The sequence below is a fragment of the Aulonocara stuartgranti genome, assembly GCF_965226115.1.
Source record: "Aulonocara stuartgranti genome assembly, chromosome: 16".
NCBI classification, from domain to species: Eukaryota; Metazoa; Chordata; class Actinopteri; order Cichliformes; family Cichlidae; genus Aulonocara; species Aulonocara stuartgranti.
Window position 1 is genome coordinate 5,425,587 of NC_138952.1, and position 27,936 is coordinate 5,453,522.

Genomic DNA, 27,936 nt, shown 5'->3' on the forward strand with positions numbered 1-27,936 from the left:
AATAGAAGAAAGCAGTCAGGGATGGAGCAGAGCGCTGGCACAGATTTCCAGGGTGAAAGCTAGCAGATTTCCAAAACAGTCCCCATAGATGCAGCTATTTATGTGGAGAAATGAACCATTACTGTATCTAATTTGTGGCAAATTGATCCTGGAGACTAGGGCTGTCATCCATCCTCGTGCTTGTGTGTTTAGACGCCGATTTATACTTTGTCAGAGGGGAATAGAGCTGGGAGGACAAATGTGTCAGCTCACTGCCTCGCTCAGGCTCCTGTCACAGAAGAGCTATGATGGTGAAGAAAGCAGCTGGGGAAGGATTCACTCATATTTTGGCAACAGGAAGCTCCGCAGGCGGACATAAGTGAGGAAACCAACCTTCAGGTGACATAATGAAGTGAAGCAGGGCATGACTTGTACCTTATTTAATCTCTCGATATTGTTAGCGAGTACAAAACAGGAAAAAACAACAAAAAAAAGCAAATAAAAACGTAATTATGGTCTGGAATAAAACGACTGCCAGGGTGAAGTGAATAACACTGATCATCCGATTACAATGCAGCGTTCTGCTGGGAAACCTTGACAAGCCAAGCACACCCCGACAGCAGTGGTCTCCCCCCAGCTGCACATGAACTCAGAACATAACAAAGATTTGGACAATTCAGTGAGGAAGCTGAAGTCCACACTGAAAGTAAAGAAAAATAACAAAACTTGTAAATGTGCAGAAAACAAATGGAAAATCAACCACAGTTTACCTAATTAGAAACCTGCAGAGCCTATACTACCACAGTGTTGTTATGCTGACCTTTCCAGCCCCAAAATTTACATTTCAAACTTTAAAACACATAGAAAAAAGACTGAAAACTTTATCTTTTACCCCCTTCACGCACAGTGGCCTTTGGCCCACAGCTTTGCCTCTGTACTCGGGAACAAATACAGAGGAAGAGTGCAGCGTGGTCGAATTTTGAATCACTGATTAAAATATTGCTGTAAAAGTAGAAAGAGAAAACTTTAAAAGACGCCGGAGGCAGAATTAATGTTTAATGAAGGCTTTTAATAGACATGCAAATTTCCACAAATGTATAAATAACCATTAAATAAAGACATCTAGAACTACAACTGAGATTTGAATCATTGCTGCTGCTATCAGCACTGCTCACACTGCAACTACAACTTCATTTAGAAGTAACCGCCTTCAGGGTCAGAGGTTAAACTGCTGTTGTCAAGATAGTCTTTTGAACTGGTAACTGAAACGGAAACGTTAAGTGTCACTTCGTTAATTGACATTGCATTATCCCCATCTAGTGGTAAAAACCACATGATGCAAGTGTTTGCACATCAAATTAAAACACCATCCAGCGCACGATGAAAACACTGCTGCTGAGGACTAACTTTGACTCTAATGTAAAGCTACAATAGGAGGAAGGTTGCAAAACTTAAGTATGATGTGATGAAACTCAAATATGGTTCTCTACATCTCTCAAACATCAATATAGTCCTCATTTTTTAACATAAATCATTTGCTTCTAAAACATAATCAAATATATTTTTTATAACATCATTTAGACATTGGTCTGTGCTAATTAAGCTCATCTGTCAGTGCAAATCAACGCATTTTGTCCATTTCATGTTTTTAGTTTTTATGTCTTGTTGAAATTTTTTACATAAGGTTAAAAAATAGTACTTGTACTAACAGCAATAATGCTAGCAATATTAGTAATGATGACATCACATGCATAAAAGAAAAGTTTGAAAAGTGCATCAGAATAAAAAGAAATATAAATAAATAAATAAATAAAAGAGATAAAAACATTTTGCAGTGCTTATAGAATTAATACAGTCAGCGTAAAAGTTAAATAAAACAAATAAAAACTATTTTATTTATTTATTAAACTCTTACTATTATTGTTAATTCAAAAACAATATGCTTTTTTTTTTATAATATTTAGAAATATCTAGGGTTAATATTGTGCTTTATATTAAATAAATAAATAAATAATGATAAAAATAATAATTTTCAAAAACCCTTGGAAAAAAATAATGTCAGTCAAAGTTTATAAGAACTGATTTGCAAAAAAATAAAAATGTAATAAAAAACTGAATTAAACCCATTAAATTAGATGGATGGATGGAGCGGCTCTCGGTGGAAGGGGGCGGAGTTTCCTGCGCTGTTTGAAGGGTGGCTCACAGAAAAGTAGTTGTGATGGCAGCGGAGTGAGCATCTTTGTCCTTGTGTACTTTGTAGATGAAACCTGGACCTGTGGTGAGTAAAAACGAGGCTCTTTGAAAGTCATGCGCCTGCTGTTTTGCGTGTCTCTGCTGTGCTCGCTGGTTTTATGCGGCCGTGGAAGGGCTGAGTTCACTCCGGCTGCGGGACACCCTCTGCATGCCGATGATGGGAACTTTTCAAACCAGGATCCCAGGAAACAAGAGCCCTTTCAACTCCAACAGCAAGCGCTGGAGCCCAGGCCAGGTCGGTGTAACGTCGATTTAAAGTTTACACTCTGTCCTCAGTTAAATGTTTGAGGAGCAAATGAACTGCATTACATCCTGAGAACATAACTTTTCTTTTAACAGTTCTTTTTATATATTCATGCTTCATCTTTCTTCCCCAAAAGGCTGCAAGTACCATATTATAAGAAACCTTTATTGAGGATTTTCTCACAAATCTGCAGATTTGCTCATGAGCAATAAGTGATGTTGGATCTTCCTGCTGCCAACTCATGAGTAAGGTGTCTCCATCTGTCTCCTTTTAGCGCATCGCCACCACCAGGCACAAATTTGATCATTTCGTGTGCACATTATTTACAACATTATGACAGTATTAACATATTAAAGTGTTCTGGGATTTGGCCAAAAAGCATGTCAAACACATGCTTGGAATACAGCTCAGACAGCTCTCGATATCAGCTCAGTCTAGATTATAATTCCATGCAAATCATCTGCTGGCGCTACAGCAGGCTCATTCTTCTTTTTAACTTCTTCAATTTGTCTCCAGCTGAGCTGTTTTAATTCACGACATTTAAGGGAGAATCTCATTTGGAAGCTCGTCTGTTCTTCTCCCTCGCTCGCAGACACGCTTGAGCTTTTCGTGACAGACTTTCTGCTTCCAGAGGAGCTGAAAGAGGGATTTGTGACCTCGCTCTTATCAACTGATTTCATGACTTATTCATGCTGATGTAGGAGTGCATTACCATCACATGATCCCCCGGTCTGTGTTGTTGACTACAACACTTGGAAATGTACCCAAGCATGCTGTCGTCTCTGGCCATCCCTCCCCCCGTCTGCAGGCCTGCAGCTGAGTCCTGACAAAACCACGTCCTCTTAGCTTCCCTGTCCCTTCAGTTCCAAGTAAACTCTCAGGGGGAACAAATGCCCACTTTCCACTTGAGTTAAAAACAAAACACCCCACCCCCCCACCCCCACAAATACAGATGGCCTCTTCACCCACACTGAGATTAACGTCTTCATTGTTGTTCCCTTCAGAACGAGCAGATCGGCAGACTTAACGATTTAATCATTCGGCCTCGGGGAACGTTGTAATTATTTGACAAACATGACCATTTTAGGACATCAGCCCCTACTTCACTAACCAACCCCCAACCTCCAATGTGATTTTTTTTAATGTCTTAAACCTTTCTTCGGTTTGATATTGCTGACTTATGCTTGTTGTACCCCACATATTAAAAAGCTTTAATTGTGTTGTCGTCCATCAGTGGAATATGTGGCCTAATTCCAACACATACAGACAAATGTGGGGGAGAGTGGGGGTGGCACAAGAGATAAGTCCCTGTGGGACCATCTGTCTGGTCTGAAAACTGACCAGTCAACATGTTTGCGTTCCTTCCTGTGGATCTCTGATTGTTGTTGTCATGTCTGATAAAAAGAAAAAGGTGATAATGTGGTGATGCGTGTCAGCATTTAGCCACAGAGTTTTCAGTCATTATCGCCCACTTTAATATTTCACTTCAAATCTGCACATATTTATAAAGTAAAGCTTTGTGGAATTCTTTATTACTTTTCCGCGGAGGATGATAACACCATTCCAGCCACATTGTACACACAATATGGAATCCATTTCTCATCTGCACTCACTGACCTCAGACGGCCCACTTCATAAACCTGGTTCAGTTCGCCAAATGGGGAGATTATAGTAATCTGGCACGAAGCACCTCCACTACAGATTTAGTGACCCCCTTCTGTTATGCTTGGCCACTAAGGCGGAACACACATGAAGCGGAGGCTGCCTCTCCCAACACAAGCCTCCTCGTGTCCATCTGCACTGGTGTAAGTATCTTGGTGGGTTGATGATAAAACAGCCAAATGGACATGTTTGTTTCTCATTGTGGCTGAAAATAAGGAGCTCCGGGCATTTGTCTGCCTCTGATCAAAGAGAATTGTTCGGGGCAGTGATATGGCTTGATGTGGTTATCTGGCTTTGGCACTTGGTGAAACACTGGGAAAGCTGGTCGCATAAAGCTTCATGAGTTTGCAGTAAACCTTTGGCATCTCCTTTGGAAGCAGGATTATAAGCAATCAAAGCAGCAGCGATTTCATCCGCTGCTGCTGTCAGAGTGGTTTTGTCACCATTAGAGAAAGATGCTTATGGCATTACATCGCTGCTGTGGCAGTAAGCAACACTTAGCCATTAATAAAAAGTGTTATGAAGGCATTTTCATGAGCTCATGGTGAAAAATAACTGCAGAACTGATGATGATCCAGCTGTTGAGATTTACGACTCCCCAAACTCACTTTCCCAGCTACGCCAGAGGTGCAGCTCAGTTGACAGTGTTTATTACAGTGCATAAGGTGAAGGAAGCTAATGTAGCTCTTACCACAGTGTTGCATCTGTACACAGTAAGCTCTTTGCATGGAGCATTTTCCTTTTCAGCGGCTTTATTATATTTGATATGGGTCACTGGGCTCAGATGTTTACAGCTATTCTGTGCAATCATTCGTTTGATTTCTTTTTCTTCAGTAAATATGTGCTGCTTTATCCTCGTGCTTTGTAAGCTACCATGACAGAAAGATGGATCCACAGAGTTGTTTTACTTCATTGAACCACTGCTTGTGTTTGGACTGCTGAACTTGGCTGTGGAAAAAGTCACAATTTAAAGATGCATTAATTGATTTTTTTTGCCACTTAGCAAAATACGTATATGAGCATTAGCACCTAGCTGCCTTTTTACACACCCAACTCTGATATTCATCTGAAAGGCTGAGGTACCTGTCACGTGTTACTCCAACTCATATAGAAAAAATAGTGTGCGGAAATGCAAGAGTGAGGACCCACATACAGGATGCAGACTTAAAACCAAAAGTGAGCTGTTTTATTTGGGATGATGCAGACTGATAGAGTCCAAAATAAAATCCAAAATGAGAATACAAAGAAGAAATCAGGTAGGGTGCTCAGCACACACTGTTCACTGAGGGGACTGAGGGGAGGGTAGGACTATTTATACACAAAGTGATAATCAGGGAAGTGGAAACAACTCAGGGAATAAGACACAGGCGTAGATAATTCGAGACAGAAAATAAGGCTCGAAATCAGGCACCATGGCAGATATGTGGATCTGTAACAGCTCAATAGGTAGTAGCAAACTTTGTCTGCTGTTTGGTGACGAGCAGAGCTGAAGTGTGCAGCGCTTCATAGAATCTTCTGAAACCATGTCCACTGGAGGGGAAGACACGAACGTCTACAATATGTAAATAATTAAATCTAACAAAATGCATTGGATTATCTGTGCCAGATATTTATTTTAGCACCATCTGGTTACTGTTAGCTATATGCTAGTGAGTTACTGTAGGTAAAGAAATTGCTAATATAAAAATGTTACTCTGAACTTTGTTAATTGTCCACATTTTCCTGCAAGAAAAATCACCAAGCGTGTTTCAAAATGATTAACTTATACAAATGCAGTAGTTTAAAATTGAAATTTATTTATTAGTGGCTGCACTTATAGACACATGACGTGGTTTTTCTGTACCCACCATCAGAAAGATATTTAAAGTGCATGACCACACTGCAGCCCAGACCATAGACTGTATATAAAAGATGGCTGTAGCTTCCCAGTCTCAAATGCAAAGTCCATTCCATTTTCCAGCGGGGGGAAGATGGTAAAAAGACAAGAATCTGAGTGCCTCGGGCTGTTTTGATCTGTGCCATTGTAACATAGTTAAATAGAGTTGAAGTTAAATCCCGCTAAATGGGACATTGGCGCCACCTACTGTCGAAAAAGTGACCCTGCAATATTCACAAAGGGCAAGGGATTCTGGGTAATCCTCAGAATAATGGAGGATTCCTGCGAGGTAAGGAATTCGCAAATGTCGTGGGGAGGAAAAATCATATCGCAGGCTGTTAAAGTAATACAGTCTGACCCGATTATTTTTGTTGTTTATACATCATTTGTTGCGGGTCATTTCTCCAGTCTTTATGTTGAACTGAGTGCACGTTTATGTGAGATTTCTTTATTGGGAGGAGAGGAAACAAAATGGGAGCATAGTTAGCTAACTCTGTTGTTGCTTTCCCGTTTAGATTTTGTGCTGATTGCCCACGACATTAAAAAGAGAGCATTCTAACCATTGCCTTTTTGTTGTGAATGCAGGTATGTGACTGTGCCACACTGTTTAGAGAATTTACATTGTTTCATGTACAGCTTTAAAATATATTTCTATATTCCTTTCATTTGGGAAATTTAACATGCAATGTTAATGGTGTTGAAGTTTTTCTATTTTGGTTGTATAAATTTACCACTATACGATCACACTGCAAGTGGAAATGTAATCCTCAGAATAATGGAGGATTCCTGCGAGATTTTGTGCTGATTGCCCACGACATTAAAAAGAGAGCATTCTAACCATTGCCTTTTTGTTGTGAATGCAGACCAGAGAAGACACTACACAGAGGTCACACCATCAGTGCACACTTCACTGGGAAAATCATCAAGTTCATTTTGAGAGTCATGGCCCCCCATTAGGATAAAAAAAGGATTACTAAGCAATTGATTTCTGTGTAAGTGACAAATAGCTTCAGAAGCCACAATAGTGACAGCAAAAATGCTGAATTTGAGTCTTGACAGAAGGACTTTTACCAGGACTAACCAATGGACCACATCATTTGGGCGCATGCACACGGAGCTTGGCGTCAGAATCACCTTAATTAAAAGTCAGAAAATAGAGCAAGTGCAATCATATAAATATCTTGGCACCATAATCAATGAAAAACTGAACTTTGATCAGAACTGCAAATCAGTTGGTAAAAAGGGTCACCAGCACCTTTACTGCCTCAGGAAACTTGCTCATTTCCACATTGACCAAAAAAATTGAACTTTGTTTTATCATTCTGTTATTGAGTCTGTTTTATCCTTTTGTTTGGTGGCATGGTTCGGTCAGACCTCAGTCACTCACTGAATCAGATAGTGAGATGGTCCAGTCACCTGATAGGTGAGCCACAGTCTTGTTTAGCGATGACTTTATCAATCCTTAAAAATGGTTCCCATCCTCTACAGGGTGAATTTCAGCTTCTTTCCTCAGGACGGAGGTTTCTATCTCCAAGGTGCAGGAATAAGCGTTATAAAAACAGCTTTGTCCCTGTAGCTGTTACTGAATTAAATAAGAACTGTTTTTGTTTTTGATTCGAAACATTAAATTACTATATATGTGCTACAGTGAGGTTTATATTTATTAGGTATTTGTGTTTTTGAAGGGATGCCAAATGCTATCATTTTTTTCCGTAAAGCAAATTTAACTTACCCATGGGTATGAATACAGTTACCTCACCTTACCTAGGTGCCTAAATATATATTTTGTATGCATTCACTGTAGAAGACAGAATTGACAAGGAGATACGTTGGCATAAAACGAAAGCAGCCGGGAGCCATGAATCGTTTTCTTCACCAGGGTGGGCGGGGCTTTATCAAGCACTGTCTCTCTAAACATGACCTTGTATGCAAGGCTGCGTATTGAGGATTTAAAACAAAAATAAACAGCTAAAAGAGGCTAAAATACTCTAATCTAATCGTGTTATGGATTTAATCCAATGCTTAAATAAATATTTTGATTAGTGTAGCTTAATGCATCGGCTTCATCCTTTAGTCAGTGATTCTTGTTTGGCTGTGATGGATTACTGAGTATTTTGTATTGTTATGCAACACATTGCCCTTTAGAAGTCTCCATTAACCTTTTTATTGGTTTATTCAGTGTGAAAGTGGCTAATTGAGTAAGGTGCCTAAATGGGATTCTGTGGCTGCTGCTTGAAACATTTAATGATTAGGAGACTCTCACGAGAATTACAGTATTGAAAATATGTACCCTAGGCAGCTGTCTGCATGCTGATGTGGCAAAATGTTGCTGTGACTGCATGCTTTGCTGGACTAATTGCCCACTTTCAATATTAGCATTTGTGTCCCCATCTTTACAGTCCACTGGGATTAATTGATTGATGCCCTCGAGGGATTCTGTAAACTAATTTTCTTGTTGTTTTGTCAATAATGTCTCGTCCAGGTTAATTAGCACTGCAGCCACCTCTGTTCTGCTGAAATATTAAAGTTCAGTATTTGAAGCTTTTAATGTTCATGGAGCTTAAAATGATACATTTTGTTCAGAGAACATCAGAAACTTGCTCGTTCAGGGGTTGCAGTGATGCACTCTTACATATTTTTACCTCCTCATCATAACTTCTATAAACTTGCAGATGTAAAGTGTCACATTTGTCAGAGCTGCAGCCATGACTATGCTCCCATCATTTTGTGAACCTGCAGTTATCGGTTTTCTTTCCCCAGGTTCTACCTTCAGCTTGAAGGTCCAGGTGAATGATGTGCTGAGTCGTCAGTACCTGAGCCAGGCAGTGGTGGAGGTCTACGTCAACTACACCAAGACCAAAACAGCTCTTTCTGGGGAGGATGGTGGGGTCTTGCTTCACATACCTTACCACACTGGGATGCTTCTCACAGTTGTTGCCTGCCATGACGGCTACATTTGCACACTGCTGCCTTGTAAAACCGACAAAATGCCAAGTATGTCATCTGTTCAGGGTGTTTGCACATTGTGTGGATGTTTTTTTTCCCCATGCTAGCTCTCATTTTGAAATTTAGCTCAGCTCAAACCATTTATTCTTTGGTTATAGCTGAATGTCACATGTTTACACCAGCACTGCAGAGAGAGAAGAGAATTGTGGGGGTTTTATTTCATCATGAAAAGCAACCAGGGAAAACACTTTGATTCATGCGCACTTCTTTTCGAACGTTCTCTGTTTGTGCAAGGCCAAACGTTCCTCCACCTTTCTTGCATTTGACACCTAATTAGCTTTTCCTGGCTGCTGCAATCTGTCCGGGATTATTTTTTGACCCACATCTGGAGTGTTTGCTTCTTTTGCTCCTCTTCCACATTCAATGCTACATTTTTCCTTTTAACTAAAGCTTTGAATTGAAACCTCTTTAAACCTGAGCTATTGTTGCTGTAAGCCTCTTCCAGAAAAAGGCTTTTCCCTTTGCTTGTATCATTTGAGGGGACAGTATTAGCATTGAAGAATAAAAAAAACCCACACTGCCATCTAGTGGAAGAAAAGTAAACCATAGTGTGCTAATGCTAATTTGGGTTCTTTCCTCCTTTTCTCTTTGTCACTACTGTAGTATTTTCATCAGTGACATTATCACTTCAGGGTGTGAATCAAGGGAACATCTGGCTTTTTGAGGATTCTGTCCTGATCACTGGGAGAACATCTGGTACTGTATAAGCTGTTAAAGTCACTGATGCTCCTGTTCTCTGTTATTGGGAAATGTAATGTCCTTACAAATGTTTTGTATCATTTTGCAGATGCTTCATCCCAGCCTGTGGTCAGTTTTCCTAAAACCCTGCTGAACCTGACACACAGCAGTAATATCACCTCTGTTAAAGCCTTCCTGACCATTCCCAGGCTGACGTCAGAGCAGGGGGGCTTCCTGGCCACTCGAGGCATCATGAGCAATAAATCTGGTATTTAGATGTATTTTTTGTTCTGCAAAAGCATGAATAGCATAGTCAGAATTACCAGGTGTCTCACAGGTGCAATGCATTCATTACTTTTTTCTTTATACTTCATAATGTCTGCATTTGGGGGTAGCGAAGTGATGCAGTGGTTGCTTCAGAGCAAAAAGGTCCTGGGTTTAAACCCAGCAGTGGCTGGAGTCTCGTTGTGGAGCGTGCATGTTCTTTGGAGGTACTTGGGCTTCCTCCCATGAGGTTAGGTTCATTCTAAACCGACCATAGGTGTTTTTGAGCCAGCTCTCTGTGGTAAATGGACTGCTTCTTTTACAGTACTTTTCTACCATGCTTGAGCACTCAAAGCACTTTATACTATGAGTCTCATTCATAGGAGCACATTTTTCTATGCCTAAGTGCTTTCTATCTAACATTCACACACATTCACACTCTGAAACCCATCAGGAACAACTCAAGGTTCAGTATCTTTCCAAAGAATACTTTGGCATTCATACTGGAGCAACAGTATACACCGAGGTGCACCATACGTTTTGCCCCGTGACAGCTGGGAGAAGCTCCAGCCCTCCTTTTGACCCTGGATGGACATTTCGTTGATTCATTTAAAAAGTTATGCTATGACCTACGCTATGACCAGTGTGTAAAATGGTCACCACAAAGCCACAAGCTATGCATATTTTGACAGAATATCATGGAAACGAAACAGAAAATGAAATGCAGCTCCAACAAAGGCCGGGAAACTACTTTTAACTGGGTAAAGTCGGCAGGAGACGATTGATCGAGTTTCCTTGAGTTATTTTTTAATTTCGTGTTGTGGAAAAAGTGATGTGAAGTGACACATTACTACACATGGCAGCCTCAAAAGAAACGTGTGATCTAAAAGACGTTGGATGCTGATCTGTGGATGCACTCCCACTGAAACCCACAGATGATTAGCAGACAGACAGAACGGCAGTTGAAATGAAAGTAACAGCGTGAAGACAAGTACTGGGGCACAAAAAGGGAATACATGAGTACAAGAAGAGCCGCACAAGAACATAAAAACAAACTTTCTACTTGTCACATATATTTTTTTGAGGGAGTTTTTGAAATTGCCTTAAAACGGAATTTGTTTTCCTTCACATGATGAACTTTGGCACCATCTTGTGGTTCTAAAGACAAATACACGTGAAATTTTGGCTTGAAGCAGTTAAGGCCTTTACACAGTTCCATGAGTTTTGAATGGGTAACAATTATTTATAAGTTCTACACAGATTTAAGCAGTACTAAACTACAATACCAAAGCTGTATTACACTAAAGTATTATTACATGAACCTTTTATTCAAGAAAAGAAAAACAAAGCTGTCGGAGCTAAATTTGCCCAGGGCACATAATAACCTGCTCTTCTCTTACACATTTATTAATGTCCTCTAGGATACGTCAGTGTGGAGTTAAGCCCGGTGGCAGCTGTCAGCGTGCAGCTTTTCTCAGGAGACACGGAGTTACATGTGACTGGGCCTGTGCAGATGAACCTCAACATTCCCGACAGCTTTGGACTTCAGTCTTCGAGTGTTATTCCAGCCTGGTTCTTTAACCAGACCACTGGTGAGTAGAAATCATAATCACACATACTAACGCCCCACTCATCTGATAAGTCATTAACATAAGTGCGAGAAAAGAGGATATAAGTGTAAAAGGGTTGCTGGGTCTCTTCAGGGGCATGGATGAGAAAAGGATTAGGAAAGGTGACATCAGTAGATGGAAGTCTTGTGTGGACTTTCACAGCTCCTCATCTCGGCTACTGGATCGCAGCACCTGTGTCATCTAACAGAGGTAAAAGTCACTTTTAGCAGTACAGACTTTCAGATATTTTCTGCACTGGAATAATTAATAAAATTGGATTTTATCATTGTATTAATTTCATTATTCACAACCTTGGAAGGCAGCGACTAATATTACATATTATTACATATTTGATCACATTTTATGTTTTCTATTCTGGACTCTCTAAAAGTCCTCCTTCTGATCTTCTTCAGGTTTCTTTGAACTTGCCATTCCCATTGACTTCATCATACGGCATTCCTTTTTCCTGATGGTTCTCTTTGGAGGGACACTCGTTATTATCATCTCTCTTCTGGTTGGGTTATGTTATTGCAGGTAAAAAGAAAAGAGAAAAAATACTTTTATACTAAACTATACTAGATCCAACTACAACATTAGAGCCACCTGCCGTATACTGTGTAGGAGCCACCTGCGCCAACACATCAGCTCTGACCTACTGAGATGTGGACCTGAAACCTGTGGCGAAGTCCTTTAATGCCTCGTATCAGGATGTTTGCAGTGGGTCATTTGGGTCCTGCAGGTTTTCATGTGGGAACTCTGTGGATCAGAGTTGCTCTGGGTCAATGCTTTGTGCTCTTCGATGGGATTTTGCAATGTAGCAGAATCCTTTAGTCCTTTATTTTCACAATAGGGAGATCTAAGACAGGGTTGGGCAACTCCAACAATAACACCCTGGGTCAATACACCTGAATCAAATGACTAGTTCATTACCAGGCCTCTGGAGAACTTTGAGACATGTTGAGGAGTTAATTTAGCCATTTGAATCAGTTGTGTTGGATCAAGGATACATCTAAAACCTGCAGCACATCAACCCTTGAGGCCTGGAGTTCTGACAAAGTATCCCAGTTTGGCCCACTGAGCTGCTTTACTTTTGTTAATAATGACAATGTTATGACAAAGGAGTGAAAATGGCTGGAAGGTTAAAATATTCTTAGACTTAGACAAACTCCCTGAATCATAAAGATATGAACAATAGTTTACTTACAGCAACTCCGCTGTCATGTCATGCACATTGCAATTACATGATCATAGTGACCAGAACAAAAACCTTCACACAAAGGCTCACTAATTCAAAAGTGCTGTCCAATCTCTAACTTTCAGTATAACCATGTCCTATATGGGCTATCACTTAGAAGTCACAATATACTTTTAAGTGAATATTTCACTGAAAACCCTCTATCAAATATTCATACTGTGGTCATGTAGCATCACCCAGTTCTGCATAATACAGGTAATGACGCGTGTATCATAAACCTTTGCCCTTTACACACTTGCTGGGCTCAATAGGACTATCAGGGACGAGCTGTTGATAGTTTTCTGTGGCGTATTCCTTTAAAGAATAAAAAATTAATCTTAAATTTACCCAAATAATCATTTACTAATGTCCTGGTTTACCTGCAGGTGTTCCTCTGGTGAAACTAAAGCAGCAAAGATCCTACCAGTGACGACAAAAGACCAAAAAACTTCGACATGTGATGATGATCTCTTTGAAGGGAAAGCTTCTCATTCACAGGACCAGCAACCTGAAGAAAAGAGGGACAGTAGACACAATGCTTCTTTCATAGCCAACACCAGTGCTGTGGCCATTATGCTGGAGAATGATCTGAACACGGACCTGAACGATTTGACGTGTTCACACAAGACTTCAGAACAAAGAGTTTCTGTATCTCTGACAGATAATTTGTTTTTCTACAACCAGCCTGTTGCAATTCTTCACACTCCAGCTTTCTTCCATTTAGAGGAGCAACCAGAGGAGGCCCAGTGGAGCAAGTCAGCCACCCTGCCCCGTGCAGGGGCTTCAAATGGTGCTGCCACAGAGCCTTTGAGTAAAGAAAACTTCACCCAGACACAGACAAAAGGTCCGCCTGAGACCCAGCACCAGGCAGCAGAAACTGAAGACAAGCTTGGAGCTTCAGGTGGCTCCCAGACAGCAACCTCCACCAACACATCCAGGCTCCCAGAGTCAGTGTCAGTGCCCGGGACGTTACATAAAATCTTGGACAGCAGGCACTCGGTGCACGGACAATCCAATATCTCCTCACTTCAGCCTCCTCGGGCCTGGTTTGTCTCACTGGAGGGCAAGCCTGCAGCTGAGATCCATTACGCTGTGTCAGAGCAACAGAGGAGACGGAGACCAGTCGAGAGTCGAGAGACCAGTTTAGACTCTGGGGTGGACATGAGTGAACTGAACCAGACGTCTGGCAGGAGGGCGGTAACGCTGGAGCGAAACGCTACTTTTGTCAAAAGCGCATCGAGCAGTAAACATACGTCTGCACAGTGACTCATCTCTAACAGCCTTATCACCCATATCGCTCCAAGTTTGTTAATGAACAGCATCACGTTTGTATCACAGGGGAATTATGTATGTTATTCATGAGATTCAGTGCATTTCTGCCATAAGACCTCATAATGTCTGCATTTCAGCTACTGTACATCTAGAAGAGTCCACATTTCACAACAGAGCGTATGGACTTGGTGATCGTTCGCTGTGGATGTAACAATACATGTGCTTTTAACAGCTTCTAACATGTGTATGCACTCAAAGACTAATGTATAATATTATAGTAAGATGTTGTATATTCATTTATTTTGTGTTACATATTTCTGTTTTCATGTAAATTGCTAATGTGATATAAAATACCGGAACCTGGTGATGTTTAAAAGATTTTGTTTGTTTATCAGAGGGAAAATCAGAGGGAGAAGTCGTGTAAATCCACATGTTTGTTTCTGTGTTAATGCAGGAAAAATACATGCATCCATTTTTTTCTACTTATTCAAGTCACAGTGGGAGGTGGGGTAAACCCGGGACAGGTCACTAATCAGTCTCAGCACTAACACGGAGACAGACAAACATTCACACTCTCAGCCTGTTCAGGATCACCAGTGGACCAAACCCCATGCAGGTGTTTGGACTGTGGGAGGAACCCATGTACCAAAAAGACAAGCCAGAGCTCTCACAGACAGGCTCCAGGCTGGATTCAGTCTTGTTGCTGGGAAGCAACAGTGCTAGCTAACACCTCGATAATAGCCAGTACTGTCACAACCTGGCAACTTTGAGCCATGACAAAAGGTGAACACTCCTTTAGGGTATGCATGTGTGTGGAGATGTGAGTGTTGTAAATACAGTGAATTACAAATAGCAATAGAAAAACAAGTGGAACACAGGGTGTGAGGGCAAACAGGTCCATGTGAAGCAGGAAGGAAGAAGAAAGGGCCAATACAGAGCCCAGATATTGCCTTTTGGCTCAAGCCACTAAAGCCCTGAAACACACAAAGGAAAGGTTTAAAGTAAGGGTGGTCATAATATGTTCGATTTAAAATTACAGATCTGAAAACAGCTAAACTGCTAAAACAGAAACAGAAAAACAAGTTAAAACATTTTGCCTTTGCCTTTCATCACTCTCTCTATTCTAAAAATGCTGAGTTATAGATATAATTCAGAACATATACATTCACAATTTTGAGCCAATTGTTAGAAACCATCACTGGCTGACGTCCCAAGGAGCCAGACTTTCGTGTTATTTTTCCTTTTTTTTGGACATTGGCTGCGTTTTCACTCATTTTCAATCCAGTCTCATACATCCGACCATTCTCAGATGATGTTTTAGGCTGCTAAACTAGGAATCAAGATAAAAATAAGGTCCTGAGATGCATCTGTCCTTTCAGTTGTTCTATCTGCTTTTCACTAAAACCTCATCAGAAATGGTTGCAGTGGAAGGAGCCATTCTTGAGAAAAGGCTGAGGTATGCAATTTTACACAAGAACTATTCTGAAAATTAGTCCAACAAGTTTTATGTTGTGATGTTTGTTTTAGTTCAAAGTGCCAACTTATACGGAGAGGAGAGAGGTACAACAGTGAGTATCTACAACTATAAAACACCTTAATATCACCTACATGGACCTCAACACTATTGAAGCAGTGTCATCTTGCAGGAGGACAGAACAGAAGGCAGAAAAATGCTTGCTGCACCTACTTCCCATTTTCTTAGCAACATATAAAGAAAGAGAAGGTGGCTCAACACTGCACATATTTGCAACAAGGAGCAACAATGCACACCGAGAGAAGGGATCAGACTCATGAAGCTCACCTTTGTAACCCGCCATGTACCTGACATAAGGTAGAATCTACATTTATGAAACAGGGAGTTAGAAAGAGGCAGCGTGATTGGTACATTTCATAATTCACATAAGCAGCTGAGCTCTGATAGGATTCGATACCAGTCTGAGCAACAGAGACCTTGACCACAGTTGTAACCCACCAGTTAGTCTGCTGATTCTAATTTCACCTTAAAAGAAGAGAAACCTCAAAACAACAAAAACGAGTAATTAACACTACGCAATAAATCAATCAATAGCCAAACACAGCACAATCTGATTCTTGGATTATTTTGCAAAATGTAAAATTAGAATAAAACTGGACTTTCAGAAAGCACCTTAACAAACCCAGCCTCACTCTGAGCAGCTGATCAGTCAGCTCAGTCAGTTCTGAGTATGCTCAGCCGGAGTTAAGCACATTTATGACATTTTTTAAACTCCAAAAACAGCATGTGGTCACATCATCAACAAGGCAATTCTGATGAAGCAGGCTGTTTATTTTCTCAAGATTTCTAAGTTGTGTTCAGTTTGATTTCATAAAGTAGTCTGAACCTAAACTGTCTCACATCTTATTTACAATGGGGAAAACTAAAGATGGGCCAGCTGGGATCCTAACTGGGCATGTGAGTATGCTGCCTGTGTGTTACCAGTATTATACTGTAGTTCGCATGCCTGTCGATGTGTTTGCATGCCACGTCAACAGAATCAGGAAGTAACGAAACTTTTTTTTATTTCACAGAACGACAACCACAAAAAGCCCTGGCCCTTCCTTTTCCTGCTAAACTTTAATCGCTCGCTTTAGAGTCAAGTCATGACTGAATTTCTGTCAACAAAGGTAAGCAGCACGTATTTGCCATGTAATGCAGTCCATGTAATTCTACCAGTGATATTATTTCGACTTGATATGCATTAAGAAACATCGGTTTTATTTTAGCCTATACATACTACTGTAACCATTCCTCGCCGTCAGTCCCCTGACCGTGGTCGGGAGACGCGAGGGGAGATGCTTCCTCCAGGGCCGAAGTTTATCCTCCTTCGGGGTTAACTCCCTTCACTTTTGTGGAGTAGTGAGACAGACAGACACTACTCTGTAAAGGCTCTGTAAATAGTTTGCATGTACAGAGGCGTAAACGGCTTGGTCCTTTACGCACAGAAAATTACGCAATCTATTGCCATGTAATCTATTCCATATGTGGCACATATTTTAAGAGAAGTCCTTAAAGGCACCATTATAGCAGAAGAAGCTTCTTCCCAGCATGGTACCAGAATCTTTACTTGTGAGGTTTTGAGTTTATTCATTTAGTACCAAATCGGGCAGAGCACGTGACCCTTGATATTACGCTAACCCAGTAAAACACTTTCGATTCCGTTTGAATAGTTTTCATTTTACGCCAAAGATAAAACCGTTCAAAGTTCGGAAATAGTAACACCGCTAAAAAAAAAAAAAAAAAAAAAGAAAGCTCACTATGTATGATGCACGCAGACCCACATCCGGACAAACAAGTCTGAGTCTCTCACACGAACTGCGTTAAAGTCTGTGTCATGCTCAAGAAAAACGTTGAATTCCACAAAGTATGTCTGCACTATTTCAGGCCACGGACAAACTAAACTCACAGCTCAACAGACTGTGCGTATGGCTTTCGAGTGACCCTGAGTACATCCTGGAGCACTGCGGGGATATCCTATCCGTGAATGAATATAAAAAGGTAATAAAGCAAAGCAGTGGTTCAGAGCAGATGAGAGAACTTTTGGAAATAATCATTCAAAAAGGAGAAGATACCTGTCAGAACTTTATTGACACTCTGAGGAAGCACCAAGGACACTTCCCACAACTGAAGCAGTTTTTCGTCACTGAAGCTGAAGGTGTGTGAAAGTCCCGTGTGGTCTGGGCCGAAAATGAGCCTCGGCCTGTGAGATTACCACCAAAGGAAAGCTGAGATTACATTATTCATATATATGTCTATTTTATAGTTCCAGGTTCATCCACTCCAAGCATGTTTGCTGATGGTAGCAGTGTTGTGTCCTGCAGAGAAATTACAAACACAACTGCAAAAAACATTTCAATTAACATTCAAACAGTAAGCCAGCCGGCAGACAGCAGTTTGTCTGGTAAGAGGTTTTTTATATTTTTTTCTATGTGGAATCATATAAGGGAAACCATTAAATGCACTCATTAACACTTTATATTAGGTACACCTTTTCAACTGCTTGTCAATACAAACATCTACTCAGCCAGTCACATGGCAGCATCTCAGTGCATTAAGGCAAGTAGACATGTTCAAGACAAGCTGCTGAAGCTCAAACCAAGCATCAGGATAGGGAATAAAAACGATTTGAGTGAATTTGAAGTTAATTTGGTTTGGCAGTAGTTCATTATTATACAAGCAGTGAAACAGCTATTTTGCTGTATTTCAGTTGAGTCAGTAGCTATTTTCAAACATATTTCAAGTTTGTTTTCAGTTTGAGTCTTTTTATATAGATTTTATTACAACAAGCTGGAAATTAATTTTTTCTTCTTATTTTTTCTGCTTCTTACAGGAAATATTAAACCCCAAGCAGATCTCACTGCAAGTGGCGGCGGTGTTATATGTGCTGATAAAATATCAGGTGTCCATGTTGATGAGTGTATAAATTTCTCAGTGAGTGTGAATGCACCACAAGAAAACACAGGTAATATTTTGACCTTAAATGTGTAATTATTGTTGTTGCTTTTTGTTAGTCTGTAATTCATAAATCAAATTATGCAAGATTAAAAAAAGACTTTTGGAAAGTAAGTAATTCCTGATGGTTTTTCTCAGGTATGGTAGAGGACACACAGCCACCTCCTGAGGTACAGTACAAGAATAGTGTTACTGGCAAGAACACACATAGAGGTGTTCACTGACACAAGATGGTATTGATGGTTTTGGGATAAGTCAGTTGAAGTTAAAGTTATGCTTCCTACACAAACAGGGGAAAAAAACGGATATCCTACAGTTTTAGTAAATATTGCACATAGTAGGTCTTACCTCAAATGAACAATTGTAATATTTTCTTAGTTGGCCAATGATCTGGCACACAATCACTTGTGAGGTCAAAGTGTATTTTTTGTTTTTAGAATTTGTTACCTTATGCAGCTCTTTCTCCTAAATGTGCCACGGTACTGGCATGGTTATAGGGCATGGTTTATTCTTCCTGAGAAGACTGATTTGCCCTCCTCAGTGTATCATTGTAAACATATAAAAATTTGAATGTTCATTTTTGTCATTTCATTCTAAAAGGTAAATTCGACCGATATAACATGTAAAGTGAAACATTTCAAGCTTTTTGTGATAATTTTAGGTCAAAGCTCATTAAGAATCACAAATTAGAGCATCTCAAATGATTAGAATATTGTCTAAAGTCAGTCAAAAAAGGATTTGTTACAAAAGAGTGCATTTATCCACTCGGTACATGGTTGGAGCTGCTTCAAAATAAGTGGCTCAGTGCAGGGTGACATTTAGCTCAGCTGAGTGTTCCCAAAGCCTGGTAGTGACCTTCGCAGTTCTCTGTTGATTTGGGTGTTTCTCAACTTCCGTTTGGTGTTATCCCAAAGATGAGGTGCAGGTGTGGCGAGTTGGCTGGCCAGTCGAGCACAATAGTATCACGGTTGGCAAGTCATTTAATAGGAGTTGTGGCACTGTGGTCAGGTGCCAAGTCCTGCTGAAAAATGAAATTGTCATTTCCATAAAGCTTGTCAGCAGGTGGAAGCATGCTCTAAAATCTCCTGGGAGAGGACTGTTTTGACTTTTGATTTAACACAACAACATGGTGGAACACCTTCTGTATTCAGCAAGTGAATATATAGAGTTTTTTATAAATTTTATAAATAACATTTCCATAATAAAAATAGTGAAAACAGTTAATCACACAGGTGAATTTGTTTTTTCTGGACTGAAGTTTTGTGAATTAAGCCTCCTCACCTGGACTTTTCAGTCTTTCAGTATTTTGCTGGAAAAATATTTTCCTTTAAATGTAATTAATAATGTAGTTTGGCATGGATAAAAGAGGAATACATGGCACCAGTGAAAAAAAGAAAAAAAATCAAGAATTTATACAAATGCCTAGAAAAAAAATACATTTACTTCAGACTAATCAACAATACACTGTCATCTTTTTCAGGGTCCTGCTGTGAGAAAGATCAAGGAGCACAAGGTGGAACTCATTAACTGCCTGATGGGGGATGTCTTTATTCTGCAGTGTGTGCATGCCAAAGGAATCCTCTCTCCCAGACAATATGGAAATCTGAAGCACTCCTCTAACCCAGAACAAACTGTTACCAACCTGATAGATCTTCTGATGAGTAAAGGTGAAGAGACCTCCGATCAGTTTCTCCAGATTCTTAAAGATCCTGAAGTTGATGCAACGTATCCACAACTGAAAAACATTATAAAGTAACTGAGATCAGATCATATGTAATTTTTTTTTAGCTAGGATGAAATTAAATAATGGTAAAGGGAATTTAATTTTTTGAGCAGTGTATATACACACTTGCACATTCCCACAATTTTGATGTAACTGTGTGAGATATACCCTTCTGCTTTTCAAAACAGGGCACTGAAGTAAAGACTATCCTCAGAGTTTCATACTAAATCTTAAGGAATTAAAAATGAAGCATGTGAAATGATTTTGTCTTGGTAGTTTGTAGATGATACACTGAGATTGGTTGTATACGTGTTATAGCTATGTATGGGCACCAGGTGACAGCATGAAATATGTTTATATTGTTAGTAGAGTTTTAACTACTACTGAAGAGAACACAGATGTTACAGCACACATGAAGTTTCACAAAAGTTGAGTGTTTAATGGAATAAAATGAAACTACTTCTCACACTGCTTTTTAAACATTTTTCTTTCAGTAATAATAAAACTATGTTGCTGTAGTTTCAGTGCATAGCATTTCAAACCATTTAAAAGTATCCTACTAATATCCAGGTTATCCATTAATAATTGCTGAGCTCTAATTTAATAGCAGAATACACATTGGTTATTCTGACTGTGCTTTCCATCCCCGTTGAAACAGTAATCCATCACTACAAGTTTTCCCCTCTTGGGTAATGTTGTATTCTGCTATAGTGGAGACTCTTCATAATCTACCCCAGGGCCTCCTCCCAGTAGGACATGCACGGAGAGAACACAATCTTAAGGGGTTTAATATGAGTGTCCAGGGTCTCTACTCATAGACTTCTTCTACTGCCACTCATAGTTTGATGCTGTCCTTTAATATTTTTGAGCAGTGAACATCAAAGTTGGTAGCCTGTCAATAAGGGCAGAAATTTATTAGACAAGATCAAATTAATCTGATTAAAGTGAATGGAAGATTGTGTCACTTCAAAATAATTCTTCTGATGAGTTAAAATTGTTTTACAATGAATTATATATAAGTAAACTAATGTTTTAAAATGCATATTATAGCAAAAACTGTTCTGTACAATGCAGTCAAATATCAAATATGCTTATATGGTGAAAGCTGTTTTTAAAATTCCAGGACAAAGACTTTTTCCATTGAGTTTCTGGGTCACTTGTACTGTACTGTCAAAAACACTTATTTACATTGTTTGTAACTGAGACGTATTTTATGTTTTTATGATACAAACCATTGTTCTATATTTAAATCATACACCAGGTACAACATTACGACCACCTGCCTAATACTGTGTTGGTCCCTATTTTGCTGCCAAAACACAACTGACACAATTCGTGAAGCTGAACTTAATAAATTGTGTAAATAATCAGTATTTATTCAGATTTGGAAGTACACATTTGTTGAAGTGCGTGCTTGTGAGTCCTCAAAAGTTACACACAAATTACTGCACACATTTATAAGTCTTAGTTCATGCTTGCAGATTCGTCTGTACCCATTTGTAACCCTTCTGAGGCAACTTTCTCTCCATACTCCATTACAACTTGGGCCTTGTTACACTCACATAAATCCTTACACTTGCACATTTGTCACCATGACAGGTGCTTCCAGGTTACTTTTGTTTCTTTTGTCTGTGAAGGTTCTCAGTCATCCAGGTCATCGTAGTCAAAGGAGCTTGCAAAGAAAAGCGTCCTCGAAAAGAGTGTCCTTTATCCTTAAGATGCAGATGGACTTTGCAAGCTCCTTTGACTTTTGTTTCTTTTGTAGGTTTAACTGTACACCAGAGAACACTTGCAAGGAGAAGTTTCCATTTTTGCATCTCTCCTGTGTTTTTGTACCATCATGAAGTTTAGTTGCTGCTGTGTAAATTCTCCTTTTGCTTGGTTTACATTTTTCTGATATTTATTACTACTCAAAGTGTTTTTCTTAACCTCTTTCCTCACTGATGTCCAATCACGCCTTTTTGGATTTTAAACTCACTAAAAGATCTCCTCAGAGCAGCATTTCCCGATGCTGCAGTGTGAAGGCGTTGCCTACAAAGAGCATCAGGTAGAATATGGCTTTTCCAACTTGGTAGAATTATAGCCTGTAATCATGTGTGAAATATGAAAAATAAAATGTAGATGTAAATGCAATTCTAAATAAAAGGTCTATGGATGTTTTTTGTTTACAGTTTTGGAGGTTTTAGACTATAATACTGTTAAGTTTTCAGATCATATCCTTCACAAAATGTAGTTCAACAAGAGATGTTCTGTTTCTTTGGATGCAATCTTACCAAATACCAAAGATACAGACAATTAATAATATTTTTGGATAAAAACTGGATAAAAAGCACAAGTAGGAGTATTGGTTGGTTGAAACCAACCAAAGTTTCCATTATTTGATTCTGGAAAATTGCACTGAAAGAAAATTTGCTTGTTCAGGGTTTTAAGTGAGACTTACGAAGTTAGTAAGTATATGTCACACACAAAGGACATGCAGAGGGTTGGTGTGACAGAGGAGGATAGTAGGGACGGGGTGAGACTGGATGGTGATCTACTGTGGTGTCCACTAAGGGAGCGACTGAAAGAGGAAGAAGTGTAATGTTTATTCACTCTGACTGAATTTTAGACATTGTTTGAAATTAATTCCCATAACTGACGGAGCAAATTAAGCCCTGTAAAAGGTGACTTCAGTCAGTGTGTGTGTCTGTGACCAAATGATATTAATCGCAGTTGTAGTAAATGGTTTTTTTTGTTTTATTTCGTTTATTACCTGGAAGTAGTACTTCATGTTACAGATTTTAACTGAATTATGCTGCTGAACAGTAAGACTTAACCAGACAGAGGAAAATAATTAATGTCCTTTGTTTAGTGACTTTTTATAATTTAATATGAAGCTGAGAGGAAAATACCATCCAGACGAATTGTAGAGTTCAAAATGTGTGTTGACGACCTCTTTGCTGAAAGTTTTTATATATTGATTTCTCATGGATGAATTTATCCCACCGCAACCAGACTTGGAGGAAACTGAAGATTTAAAACTCTGCAGTTTCAGTTTTCTTCAGGTTATTGATCAGGGACTGTGTTACACCTGCATGATGATGCTACAGGTGCCTACAAAGAGCAGCTGGTTGGTCAAATTAAGCTTGGAGATGTTTAGAAATTTAGATTGCAAATAAATTTCTAAACTATTTGGAATTTTAAGTGTAGCAAAACATACTGATGCACATTTCAAGTGTTCAAAGCAGCCTATGCTATGATGTAGAGCCACTAGAGGTCACAATTACACAGTTTTTGAGTTTGAGTTTACTTGCATATAGGCAGGGTGGTTAAGTCTGCTTGGATCACACAGCATTGCATGCTTTGTTCTACATAGCACACACTGAGACAATGTTCCACATTTTTACTGGTTTAAGTTTAAAACTTGTGAGTTTCACAAGAAGCGTGTGATTCAAATAGGCTTATGGAAACATCCTTACTGAAACCCAGAGGTGTTTAGCAGAGATCATCTGCTAAAATAAGAGTTGTTTTAACAATCAATGCAGCAGAAATAGTGGACAAGCAAGTAGGAGTGATACTAGTAACACTAGATTACAATCAAACCTTAGCTTCCACTTGAATTTAAATAAAAATTTTGATTATTTGTTCTTCTTATGATCAATGCTAAACCTTTAACCTGCATAGTTTGGTCATGTTTTACACGATACATCCCTTTGCTTTACATTTACTTTGCTGTGATCCAATCACCCTGCTTACTTATGGTCTCATGAATTAAAATTTCAGTTTCTAAACAATTTCATCACCCAGGCAAGTAGTTTGATACGATTCTGGCTGTTTACCTTGCTGCTTCCATGAATAAATGATTAAATGTCAGAAAACATGTATGTATGTATGTATGTATGTATGTATGTATGTATGTATGTATGTATGTATAATTTCATTGAAAAATACATTTATTTCAATAGCTTCCAGATCAGGGTGTGTGACATTTACCCCGTCCAAACTTCACAGTCAAGACCTCACAGTGTAAATTGTAATCACAGCAAATAGATGTGGACAGGATCCTATCCAACTGCCTCTGCTGAATATGAGTATTCAGCAGACTCACACTCAGTGACACTCCCCCTGCCTCTGGTCAACAGCCAATGATCGACTGTCTCTTTCCAGGACGCAAAGAGCTCTGGATATGTGGATTAAGAGTACAGAAACAAGGTGGCTGGAGGATCCGTTTGGAATGGAAACAGTCTGACGCACTTAGGCGATCATAAAACGCCAACGGGATTATCGCCGGCCTATGGGGGACAGTGAATGACACACTCTTACACCTCATGTGAACTGTGTGATTGCCTCACCACAGTATATTTCTCTGGCATTTTTATGGCTGTTAGCCTCTATTGAGGCAAAAGAACCCAACTGTGAGTGATTTGTTGAAGGAACTATTATCACATGACAAAAAGCTTTTCTCTATTTACAGTGAACCACATTTGGCATGTTCTTTGCTGGCTGTCAGACAGTTGTTCAAAGGTCCTCCGGTGATTTAGCTTTGTGGTCATGTGCAATACTGTCTGATAAACATCTGTGGCTGAAAAATTAAGCCAAGTGAGCTGGTGCCAAAAACTGCATTTCCTCAAGGGGTCCCTTGGGAGTGGGTCTAAAAGTGAGTCAATCCCCACAGACTCTGGAAAAAAGTCCAACTTTACAGCAGAAATAAACCTGTTGACAGCCGGGCATGAAAAACTATTTGTCTATATTGCTAATATAATCTTTTATGCTGATGTTCTTATAAAGGATCAATTTGAATTTCATTAAGGCTTAAAGTTATTAACTATGCTATTTCAACCAACAAAACTGGATTACTCAACCTTTTTGGGTTTATTTATCTGGTTACTAATGATTTGCTGAGTTGAATTCTAGTATTTTGTATGTAAGTTTTAGCACTAATTGTCTTTCTGTGTCTGTGTGAGGCTCCATTCAGTTTATGGATACATATTGCTAACCAAGCTAGCTAGCTTTTAGCAATACACCCTCCATCCAAATATTATCACTTCTGCCTCCAAAAACCCCACATGGCATTGACCACAATACAAATATCAATCCTTCACAAACCAAATGTTAATGTCATGGTGGTTATATACAGTCTGTAACTAATAAAGGACAGTTTGAAAACAAATCTGAAGAAACAGAAATGGTTTATAAATAAATAAACCATTTCTGTTTCTTCAGATTTTTGACTGTTTTTCTTAAGACCAGATTCTCACACATCTGAAAATGTAAGTTGACAACTGACTGAAGAAATGTAGATATGATAAACAAGTGGCAACTGATGTAGCATTGAGCCGCTAGCATCAAGAAAAAGTGAGCAGCCACCTGAAGAGTCAGCTCTGACTTAACGCCACACTTAATTCAGTTTGACTGAACTTTGGAACGTGATACAGGTAAAGCAAGCCTTGTGTGTTAGTTTAAACATCGTCAGTCAATTTTATAGACTTGTTATTTTCTTTAAACTTTTTTATTTTAACAGTAAATTTGACCATATAAGAATTTACTTGGTCCTCTTCTGTTCCGTAATGCTGTCGGCACTAATTTCGCCAAATAACATCAGTTCTAGTGATACCGCCCTTGAAACCAAAGCCTGACATTCATGGACCATGTTAGCATGATAATAGAGGACCAAACGCTAAACATTAGCATGTCCTATTGTTCTGTATTCCCCCTGTCCTCCTGGCGTTTGGGACATTTTTCACATGCCACTGCACTGCCAAGGTTTCGAAATATGAACCCCCGCTGAGCCAGACAATGAATGCAACCAGGCGGTGAAAAGGGTATATCTGTTACATAGGCGAGAGGCCAGCTCAACAGTATTTATTTTAACAGCAGGCTATTAGCAGGAATGTTTGTCTTGTGTATTTACATGGGTTTCTAGTTGTAGAGACCCAGGGTTACAGACTGTACTAGATGAAGACCAAGCTGCACGTGACAGCGATTTGAGAGCCATCATCTTAAGACTCAGAATATAACTTTTTTTTGTTTTTGTTCTTTTTTAACCCTTCAAGAATAAAAACAATAATATAAGCTAAAAACCTGGTTCTAGTATACAAAAATACCATGTAAAAGATTGTTAGGAATGTTAAGTTGAATGGAATAGAAATCCTTTATTCTTCCCTCGAAGAAAGAAAACATGTAATTGGTTCTGTTTGTTTGTGTGTCTGTTTGTTAGCAGTTTAGCATAATGATAATATTAATAGTCTTGAAATTATGTGTAATCGTAAATAATATCAGCTCGAGATGACTTAATTTTGGTAAAATGGGTCAATGTTAAGTTCCAACCAAATGTAAAAATCAATAAAACTTTAATGAATTATCTTCAAACTACAAAGCCTTGGGGGACATGATTACTTAGGTTGGCTAAGCATTTGACCTTGACCTACATTGTTAGGGCCCAAGGTCAAAGCTGACATTGGAAAAAAAATGTCAAGAAACAGTATGAAGTAATATATCACATGAAGGGTATTGAGAGAGTTGTACAACACACTTTTAAATTTTTTTTTATATGATGCTCTATGACGTTACAATGGTGCTATAGCAGGCTGATGTCATCATACTGTACTAAAAACAGGCTGATGCCAGCAAAAACATCATAAAACCTCAAAGTTTTAGTATAGGTCTGGCGCTTTGGGGGGAGTTGTGCTTTCTGTTTGCTCTTGCTCTTATTGTAATTAGGATTTGGCAGATGATGTTGTTCTATTTGTCAAATGAATTAAAAGATTGAATAAAAAATAAACATTAGAAAGCACAAAAACTGCTTTTAATCTCATTTACTTCACATAACTGATAAGCCTAATATTTTACATACCTATCAAAATTACTGCATTTAAATTCATTTCAAAAGACTAATGGCAACCCTAAACTTGCTGCAATATATATATTTTATATTAAAGCAGCTATAATAAATCTTTTACCAAAGAATTTCACAATGAATTGCTGAAAATTGCAGAGAGTTTTTGCCTGACTCTGCAGCCTCCCTCAGCAGAGGTAAAACAGAGTAAATATTGGACTTGTGTTCCCACGATGATCAGAAACATGATCTACACTCTGGTTTGCTCAGTTTCTTCTCCATTGAAGAGGTAAGCAACTGTTTACTAAGCATTCACGTGGTTTGACAATGTATTAACATGTCAATGTCTAGTGCTGCCCCTGAAAAACCCCCAAAACAAAACCACCACCCAACAGATGGCCCAAATTTTCAAAAATGTTCATGAGCGTCTGCAGCCAAAAAACATTATGTGCTTCTCATAAATTAAACCTTGCTGTTATTAATAATTTATCCCACGTTTTGCTTTTAAGGAACGCCTGTTATACTCCTTGTCAGTAGTATAATTACCACATTAAAATACAATACTATTACGCCTTCCTACTGCCTTTGAATCCCGTTTTCCTCATGTAAGATACTGAGTCGCTGAAGCAGAAGATATTTTAAAGCCCAGCTACCAAATGGACAACACCTGTATTAAATATACGTTAGAGAAATTATATTTTACAATGTCAGTGTGTTTTCTCAATGTTGAACATTTTAAAAGCATACATCAGCCACATGCTTAGAGTAATTATTTGTCTTCTAACAGATCTCAGCTGTAGCTGACAGTTTGTTATTTAAAGAGGTTTGTGCAGCGTGGTTGGGTTTGGAAACA

The 27,936-nt window shown here is 39.1% G+C and overlaps 2 protein-coding genes across 3 annotated transcripts; both read left to right on the plus strand.

Moving 5' to 3' along the window:
- Positions 1-2,132: 2,132 nt before the first annotated feature.
- LOC309690609 (protein FAM171B-like) lies at positions 2,133-14,593 on the plus strand. Of its 2 annotated transcripts, none has more exons than XM_082507765.1 (8): positions 2,133-2,467; positions 8,775-9,008; positions 9,624-9,716; positions 9,808-9,966; positions 11,384-11,554; positions 11,666-11,782; positions 11,986-12,106; positions 13,193-14,593. In XM_082507765.1, the coding sequence occupies exons 1-8, from the start codon at positions 2,287-2,289 to the stop codon at positions 14,070-14,072; spliced, it is 1,956 nt and encodes a 651-aa protein (XP_082363891.1). In that variant the 5' UTR covers positions 2,133-2,286; the 3' UTR covers positions 14,073-14,593. The 2 variants fall into 2 exon arrangements, with proteins under 2 accessions (XP_082363891.1, XP_082363892.1); XM_082507766.1 differs by lacking the exon at positions 2,133-2,467 and adding an exon at positions 5,042-7,006.
- A 1,981-nt stretch (positions 14,594-16,574) lies between these two features.
- LOC309690610 (uncharacterized protein) lies at positions 16,575-22,428 on the plus strand. The gene is made up of 6 exons (XM_082507767.1): positions 16,575-16,721; positions 17,479-17,749; positions 17,858-17,995; positions 18,425-18,556; positions 18,685-18,716; positions 20,027-22,428. The coding sequence occupies exons 1-6, from the start codon at positions 16,698-16,700 to the stop codon at positions 20,300-20,302; spliced, it is 873 nt and encodes a 290-aa protein (XP_082363893.1). The 5' UTR covers positions 16,575-16,697; the 3' UTR covers positions 20,303-22,428.
- The last annotated feature ends 5,508 nt before the right edge of the window (positions 22,429-27,936 follow it).